The sequence below is a fragment of the Kwoniella bestiolae genome, chromosome 3 (genome assembly GCF_000512585.2).
Source record: "Kwoniella bestiolae CBS 10118 chromosome 3, complete sequence".
NCBI classification, from domain to species: Eukaryota; Fungi; Basidiomycota; class Tremellomycetes; order Tremellales; family Cryptococcaceae; genus Kwoniella; species Kwoniella bestiolae.
This window is the reverse complement of record NC_089243.1, coordinates 841,248-850,108: the sequence shown is the minus strand read 5'-3', so window position 1 is coordinate 850,108 and position 8,861 is coordinate 841,248. Positions and strand designations below refer to the sequence as shown.

At 48.1% G+C, this 8,861-nt stretch overlaps 3 protein-coding genes across 3 annotated transcripts; 2 read left to right on the top strand and 1 right to left on the bottom strand.

Annotated features, from left to right (window-relative positions):
- Window positions 1-1,146: 1,146 nt before the first annotated feature.
- Window positions 1,147-2,618, top strand: I302_104997 (uncharacterized protein; the record flags this gene model as incomplete). Its single annotated transcript, XM_019195506.1, has 4 exons — window positions 1,147-1,423; window positions 1,510-1,550; window positions 1,662-1,965; window positions 2,104-2,618. 4 exons carry the CDS (start codon window positions 1,147-1,149, stop codon window positions 2,616-2,618), a joined length of 1,137 nt encoding a protein of 378 aa, XP_019042329.1.
- Window positions 2,619-2,996: 378 nt separating this feature from the next.
- On the top strand, window positions 2,997-6,003 carry I302_104996 (uncharacterized protein; the record flags this gene model as incomplete). Its single annotated transcript, XM_019195507.1, has 10 exons — window positions 2,997-3,189; window positions 3,324-3,596; window positions 3,685-3,784; window positions 3,907-4,008; window positions 4,155-4,303; window positions 4,383-4,445; window positions 4,521-4,581; window positions 4,668-4,739; window positions 4,841-5,089; window positions 5,205-6,003. 10 exons carry the CDS (start codon window positions 2,997-2,999, stop codon window positions 6,001-6,003), a joined length of 2,061 nt encoding a protein of 686 aa, XP_019042330.1.
- Window positions 6,004-6,391: 388 nt separating this feature from the next.
- Window positions 6,392-8,523, bottom strand: I302_104995 (uncharacterized protein; the record flags this gene model as incomplete). The annotated part of the gene is made up of 6 exons (XM_019195508.1): window positions 6,392-6,790; window positions 6,876-7,385; window positions 7,536-7,799; window positions 7,894-7,989; window positions 8,112-8,290; window positions 8,415-8,523. The coding sequence occupies 6 exons, from the start codon at window positions 8,521-8,523 to the stop codon at window positions 6,392-6,394; spliced, it is 1,557 nt and encodes a 518-aa protein (XP_019042331.1).
- Window positions 8,524-8,861: the final 338 nt, after the last annotated feature.

Here is an 8,861-nt window from a genome sequence, read left to right as displayed (position 1 = left end):
ACCTCTTCCTGCGCAACCTCTGTACCATACGAAGTGACGAGTGAGCAGAGGAAACGGATAAAATCTTGAACCGCTTAACCTGGACCCACAGACGGTTCGACGAAGATCAGGCACCGGATCCAAAAGATCTTTGCTTGCCCCTCGTCTTTCGACGTACGTACGTATATACCTCCTCATTTTCTTTCTTTGTTTGCTTTCAAGGGCAGAACGGATTTGCCATGAAGATACTGTATGGTCCTCGCTGTCGCTTGTTTTTTTTTTACATCCGACTCTTGCCTTTGGGAGCGAAAATCTATTTTAAGAGGATAGGAAGGAATGCTCAAAGCCCGAACCGCCGGATGAGTGATGGTTTGAATTTATCCGTGTGCGTCGTGCGGATAAATTGCAGCTCGACAGAACAGGGCAAACAGCGATCTCAAGACAGAACGTCGAAACGAATGGTGCTTTGATTTACCGCAAGCTGGGGTGTTTATTTGCTGTAGTCTAGCGGTGAATGGTCATTTGATCTAAGGTCGAAAACGGAAGCAGAAATCTGACCAGCATGCGGATGTACCAAGTTTTGATCCCGCTCAAAGGTTGCCTCGATGGGATCTTGGTGAGATCGACGTAGATCTGGGCTGAAGTTATTGACCGTGTGCATGGGGGACGCGAGGTGTAAAGAGGGTGTACGCTGTTTGGTACTTCTGTAGTGAGATTTACAATTGCGCCGATGGTGTGATGGTATAGCCTATACAATACATTCACATCGAAATGCCGATGCGCCTCTGATGGTCATCTCATCCATTTTGACTCGATGATCCGTACTTGTATATGTCAATACTAAGGCCTCTAACATCGACTATGTTAGCCTCGGCATGGTTCTGCACACACAAGATCCCATCGATTCCATCTGGGAAGATACAGTATCAACAGAACGGGTGAATTAGGTTTGCGGCTGTATCATCCGGCTTGACGTGGCATTTTCATTGACTTGTGGCACAGTGAGTGTGATGTCACCGGTGATGTCTAACCCGGTTTATCGGGCTACTTGCCTTACTCTCTATACTCACACCGTCATACACCACTGAAGATGTAAACCTGACTACAACCTATATATCATCTACTGATCTCCTGATACCTCATCCTCAAGCAACATACACATTCAAAATGTCATACACAATCCTAGTAAGCGGCTATCGACCAACCTATACCCTCCTCTCCTTCGATCCCTCCACCGCCAAACTCAAGATCATCTCGGACAGCAAAGCACCCGAGAAGGCCTCGTGGATTGAGCCTGCCTCTGAGCAACATAACCCCCTACAAGCCAGTAGGACGCTCTATTCCATCTCGGAGACTGAGAAGGGTTTAGCGGTCAGTCTTCAATTGAAGGATGATACGATTGAGATTACCAGTCAGAAGGAGACGCATGGTGGACCGGCTCATAGTGAGTTATCAAGTGTGAACGTGTACACTTTCTTACCTTCAGGAGGAGTGACAGGGACTGATGATGGGTTTGATTGATGATTATAGTCCACGTTATGAGAGATGGTTCGGGGTTGGCAGTTGTCAACGTACGTGTCACTCCTCTCACTTCTCACTTCCTCCTACTGCATATGATTACGATCTTCTCATGTGATCTCTCACTCAGAAAGATGCTGCTGACTCTAAATGCACACATATAGTACATGGGCGGCTCAATGATCTTCTTCCCATTCAACCCAGACGGAACACTCTCCGACAACCCCTCCGACCTCCTCCAGTTCGAGCACCTGTACAAAGACGGATCCGCACCCGACCCCGAACGACAAGATACCCCCCACGCCCACCAGGTCATCGAGGGCGACGACGGGAGCTTGTACGTCTGTGATCTGGGTAACGACCGGATCTGGGTGGTGGAGAAGAAAGGGGTTAATACGCTAGAGATTAAGGGTTGGTTGCAGGCTCCTCCGGGGACGGGACCTCGACATGCGACTTTCAGTAAGGATGGTGAGTTGCTTTTGTCTGATTTGTGAAAACCATATCTTATTCCTTCACCCTTTATGGTCTGGAATCATTATATGTACTCGATCTCAAATATGAAGTAAGGAAGATCACATAGTACAAAGCTGATCCCACGTGAAACAGGAAAACACCTCTACGTCCTCACCGAGCTCACTTCCGACGTCCTCGTCTTCTCACTCGAAAGTCCCACCTACCCCATAATCCCCAAACCGGACTTCAAAGTCAACATCATCCCACCCTCGGTCCCCAAGGAAGCCCACAAATTCATGAACGCCGCTGAACTAATCCTCAACCCCGCATACCCCAACATACTCTACGCATCCAACAGGCTGGAAATGTCACTTAATGAAAAATCAAAAGGAGAATTCTCCACTCATGAAGATTCGAAGGGCGATTCCATCGCGATAATCGAGTTGAACGAGAGTGGAGATGAGTTGAAGAGTGTCAAGTCCTTTAGGACAGATTTGGATAATCTTAGAGGAATGAGTATTAGTGCTGATGGGAAGTACCTTGTTACTGCTGGAAGGAAGAAGGGGGGATTGGAGGTGTTTAGGATTGGGGATAGTGGGAGGGAATTGAAGTTGGCTGGAAAGATTGAAGAGGGGGTTGATAATATTACGGATCTGACTTTCTTGTAAGCTGGAATAACTAGTCTGAACGAATTCGGAGAGATTGTCAGAAGTAAGTAAATGAATAACATGCATTGTCTGGCCAAACTGGCTTCTTCGTAGCTTGAGCTCCAATGGGAAGATGGAGTATGAAAGGAAGGATAGGATCAAAGGTGTGTATGTGTCTTTGAGTGACGTGTGTATACGTGTGATATTGTCAACCCGCTCTTATCCTTTGATGGGTGACTCGATATGATTACACTAACACGACGTTAACATGCTTCATCCTCACTACTGACTTCAACTCTAGGATATCTACTTATACCTTCATATTATATTAATCTAATTTGTCACTATTCGTCTTCACCGTACTATCACTGATATCTCATCTCCAAATCAATAACAAAGATGTCAGCTTACCTCCATGCACTGAGCTACAGCGACGATCTCCTCGCATTACCTCAACGACTCCTCTACACGCTCTCGAAAGGACACAACGTCGAGACCTTCCTGCCTATGGCGGTGAGAGCTATAGTCTTTGGAATGGCCTTTGCCGTAGCTAGGAAAGCGTTCAGGTATGTCAGTGCACGATTAACTCAAAGTAAGCTATACCCACATCTTCTTTCTATGCCTGACTCCTACTCCATTGGCCCCTTCACACCTACACCATACCATATTTCTTTCTGTTTTTTGTAACGCACATTCGCCAATACTGTACTACCCCCCAAAGCACAGTCCTCTTCCCAACAGCTTACATCTCATACGCCGACCCATCCTACAACTGGATAACCTCGTGGATCGCCCAAGACTCCTACGCGCAATCGCAGATCCACGATTTCCAACTTTCCACTATCGATTCCAAGTCTCTCAAGAAACGAAACAAGTCGGCCCTCGTCTCAACTTCCTCGGGACCTAACACGAGTGAGAATGGCGGGGCGGCACGGGTTGGGATACATAATTCCAGTTGGGCAAAGAGGGAAGTTATAGGACAGGTTATGCCTACTTATGGTGAGTTGGACTCGCAGGAATACAATACAAGGTGTTGTACCCTCTGCTTCTGATTGATTGGTGAGACCATGCTGATATGACTGATTAGTACATCCGATCCGGATTAGACATAATGGGAATTACCTTTGGGTGACGAGGCGGATTAATGGGTTTGCAGGTGCAAGATCGCTGGAACATTTCAGAATACAGTGAGTTCATTCACTCATACTTTAGCACAAGCACCCTTCGTTCCTTCAGTCTTCATCCCCTTCTCCTTTCGGCTTACTTTTGAGTCATGAGAACCTGATATTCATCGGTGACGTACCCTCAGAACAATCGCTTTCCGTCCGCACGTGCTTCGCGAATTCCTGATCGCAGCTAGAGATTCGTTCTTCGCAAAGGAAGAAAGGGAATTACTGATCTTCCATGCCAAGTGAGTTGACCTGGTCTCGCCATCCAAAATTTGTAAACTATGACGTATGGCCCAATCTGATACGCACCTCAATCATCACTGAACCTCCGCGAATTCAGAGATAATCACGTGTGAGCTAATGCTTGATTGTTGGATACTGGTTTCAGACGAATCAACCCCTCATGGCAAAACCCCGTCTCCCGTCCAGCCCGACCATGGTCCTCAGTCATCTTACCCGGCAACATGAAAGAAAAGCTGTTGAAGGACGTGGAGCGGTTCTTGAGCGATAAAGAAACGAGATGGTATGCTTCCAGAGGTGGGTCCACATCACTGATCAGGCGAATCGACTTGACTTGCGGGGACAATGGCTAATCTTGATATGGGTGCTAATGTAGGTATCCCGCATAGACGGGGGTACTTGTTACATGGTTCTCCAGGTTCTGGAAAGACGACTTTGGGTGAGCGGGCCTGCTTTCGGTTCATGGGACTCGAGAAACTGAACTTTTTTAATTTGGGTTTGATTGCTTGAATAGTCACCGCTATAGCAAGTAAGCTGGATCTAAACATCTACGTGATCAATCCTGCTCAACGGGGGTAAGTGTTTCTTGGTCCCTCTCATCCGACTGGGCTGTAGCTTCCACGAGATAGCTGACATCGTACTCACCGTTCTTATCCGACAGAATGGACGACGCGAAACTTGCCAAATTGTTCAGAGACTGCCCATCGAAGAGTGTCATCCTGATTGAAGACATGTAAGTGCTTTCTCATTCTCGAGCCGCCCTCAATCCCGAGCTGGATTTATCATGATCTCGCATCTCAGGGATACCTCCGACTGACTGTTATCCCCCACTAGCGATTGCATCTTCCCGAAAGGGCGTCATAATCATATCCAATCCTCCGAGGTTGACGACGAAGGGGACGATCCAGTCGAAGAAGAGTCATACGAGCCCGATGTCGAGCCGCAGACCGCGATGGTAGGAGGAGGAGGAGGAGGAGGAGGAGGAAAACATGATCTGGCACCGTCCACTGTCACCATGTCGGGGTTATTGAATGCTATTGATGGGGTATCGAGTCAGGAGGGGTGTGTCTTGGTGGCTACTACGTGAGTGCGCGTTGTCATATGTATGACATAATCCGAACAAGTCATCCCAGATGTCTGCGGATGTATCCCTTTTTTCAGTGTTGTCAGACGTACGCTGAATTACTATGGGATGTAGTAATCACCCCAACAGACTCGACCCGGCATTATCCAGAGCAGGAAGGTTCGACGTCAAGCTGGAGTTCAAACATGCTATCCCCCAACAAGCAAGGGAACTGTATCTCCATTTCTACCCTTTGGAAGATTTCCAAGTTCAAATTCAGGAGAAGCCATCCGAGAACATAGGTAAAGACGGTACGATCTCAGAGATCAAGGAGAAACCTTCGTCCTCCCCTGAAGGGCTGGATGAGGAGTACAAATCAGTGTTCGTGAAGGACCAAGATGAATTAGAAGGAATGGCGGATCAGTTCGTCCGAAATATCTTTGACCGTCCCTCAATGGATATCGACGGTACTGACAAGAGCGAGGCCGAGATGAAAGTATCGATGGCATCTCTTCAATCGTATTTACTTCAATACAAGGAAGATCCCATCTCGGCGTGCAATCAGGAGAACGTGAAGATGTGGTTGGACGACGAAGCGATGCTGAAAGAGAGAGAAAACGGTAAGTCCAGATGGGGCTTGCAAGGTCAAGGTCAAATTGAGAAGGGAGATGAAGATCTCAAAGAATTTACATCTACAGATGCCAGGTCGAAGTTAAAGTCAAAATCGAGAAAGACCAAGAAAGCGAGATCCACCAAGGTTCACGACGTACCCGAGGAGAAGATGAAGATGGAGAGCCAAGTCGAAAACTCCAATGGAGATGGGCATATTGAGAAGGGGATTAACGAGGATGAAATTTTGGATGTGAATATAGATGGTCTGAGAGGTGAGGAAAAGAAGGGGAAAGTTAACGACGAAGAAGCAGCGCGCAAATGAGAGGTATCGTAAATTATGATATTTGAATCGTCTTTTCGACTTCACCTCTTGTATAGTACCTGATCAACTGAGTGACGACACATGTTCATACGAAGTACCGTTATGATATCACTCCACATGATTTGCCTTGACTGTAGAGTGCTAATCATATGTCCATCCTTCCATGTCTGTGTCAGCGAGAACTGATTTGGCTGATGTATTTTTGGTTCTGCGATCACCTGGTTCCTCATGCTCTATCTGTGCACGACGAATGCTCGCATTCCCGTTGAATTTTTCAGTTCCCAGTTCTGGCAGCTGTTCATCAAAGCATTTGTGTATGATATCCTATATTATTGTATCTACAACCTCCTTTCCTCCTTTCATTCCTTATCCAACAAGACAACATACCCTACCTCCTCCCAGCGGGACGAGGTCGGGCGAACCCACCTCCACCTCCACCAGGCGAATTCACCCTCGGCCCAAATGCGTCAAACGCCCTTCGGATAGATTCTTTACTATCCCCCTCCCCCTGACCCTCCGTCTCAACCGGAGTAGCAGGTCCGGATGCAGGTAGAGGTATAGTGCTGGCCGATCGGGCAGGTACGTTCACTGGTCTAGGTCTGCCGAACGCCCCTCCGATGGGCGCGCCGAAGGGTGCATTGGACGCGGGGGCACCGAACGATTGGGAAGAGGTAGTAGTGGGAGTGGGGAGGGAGGAGGAATGGGTAGGTTTGGAGATTGAATTTGAAGATGGGATGGAGGATTTGAGTTGAGAATCCGTTAGGTCCGTTGGATCGGATGTCTCGATCTGTGTTTGATCGATATCAATCAACACCATCCTTTTGTGTCTTTCTTCGCTGAGATGCGGATATTGGTGGTTGGATATCACTCACCTTCCCTGCGATTTCGACACCAGCTTTGTCCATAGCATCCTGTTGGATCCCCCTGACATTGGTAGAGTAGATCATCCTGAATTTAACAGGTGATGAAGAGGGACAACAATAAACAAAAACGACTTTCCCTTTTTCGTTCTCATCTACCGACGGCTCTTCAGCTTGAGGTGTCTCCTCTTCAACTGACACATCCTCAGGTTGCTTGCTCTCCTCTTCCTGGGTAGCCTCGCCTTCAGTAGGTTTAGCATCTTCGCCCTCTTGTACCAGCGGGACGCTGGACACAGGGACAGTCCTCACGCCACCTTGGGTAGCTTGGAACGTGTTTCTCTGTTCCGCCATCTTGTTGACTGCTGGTGTAGGTGCTTTGATGGGTTTGGGTGATGGTGGAGTAGGATAGGAGTAGAAGATGAAGGAAGGTGATTTATTAGGAATTTTGGATGATACTTCTGAAGGAGTTGCCGATTCGGACTTGACGAGGGTGATTGAGCTGGGTGAGGACGATGGGATTTCCTAGGTGGACGAGAAGTGCGTCAGTCATTGTTTCGATGGTGGGATGAGTTATGTTTTGTATAATGACCATCATGAGAGGATAAAGTCGAGGTCTCTATCATGCTCATATCTCAGGCAGAGAGATAGACTCAGAATCAGAAATGTACTCACGAGAACGACCACCCAACCCGCATCCGACCTCTTCGCAACCTTCTCCAAAGCGTCCTGCACGCCCTGGTCCCAAGCCAGTTTCCCACCTAGGCCAACAACGACTTTCCTCCTCCTAGCTTCCGTCTCGGGGTCAAGAGCCGCTCGCTTGGCTTCGGCAGCTTCGGCTTCTCGGACTTCTGCTAGGGCAGCTTCCGAGGCGGAGAGGGGTGGAGGGGAGGCAAGGTGGGTCAGATGGGCTGTCAGGGATGAGGGAGTGAGGTCTTTCTGGGAACGGCGGGATGTCAGATGTCAGCCATGAGCCTTGAGGCAGTTTGACTTGCATTGAGTTGGTCGAAGAAGGGATAGTGGGTGGACTTACTATGGACGTAGCGAACCAGTCATGTTTGAAGTTGTTTGCGCCGAGGGATTTCATGAGGCCGGCTCGGGATGATGCTTGAAGCATTTTTGCTCGGACCTGTGTAGTAACAGTTGTTAGTGTCTGTGACATCTCTCGGCACTCTGCTCCAACTTGTTCGTGACCTCTCTTCCCTTTTCCCACCCAGCTGGATTGCAGTACTCCAAGACCAGTACACTCACCCCTGCATCATCCGGCACAAAGGTGATCATCATCCACTCGTACCTCCCCCCATCTTTCGTATCCAACCTATAAGCGAAACTTGCCGGTGTCTTCGTGGAAGGCAAGGTGTCGGAGAGGAGGGCAATATCATCTTTGTAAGTTGATTTCGGTTGAACCGTTGTAAGGTGTTTGAAAGATTCTAGATCATATCAGAATAGAGTGGATATCAGCCAAGGTCTTGACAGGCACTTTTATCACAGGGACATGGAATAGAATAAATTGTGTGCTATGCTATTCCAAGCAGCGATAGACGTATCACTCACCGCCCTCAATAGTAAATACCAAAGCTCGGACGTCACCCGCACCGTTCAACGCGGTTGAGAAAGCTGAAGTGAGTGATGTGGGCACTTTGATACCTGAAGGAGCTGACATGGTGAGGCGAGGGGTGTGGGGGTTGTATCTTATGTGGGTGATATATCGCTGTATGGGTGTAAGATGTAGAGGATGTGGATGTGATGATGATGAGATGGATGACATGCCAAGTGGATGGTGTATGGTGTACGGTGGTGTACTCGCACTCACCCGTTGCCAGGCACGGTTATGGCTGGTACGGTTGTACGGTTGATTTCGGAGACAAGTCACTCGTGGTAGTATGACGTCGGGTATCTCAGTGAGAGAGTTTGTATAAAAATAGAGAAGATTTTCTCACTTTACTCTCAACTGTACATCTACAAATACCAAACCTCTTGATATCTTCCACCCAGTGATAC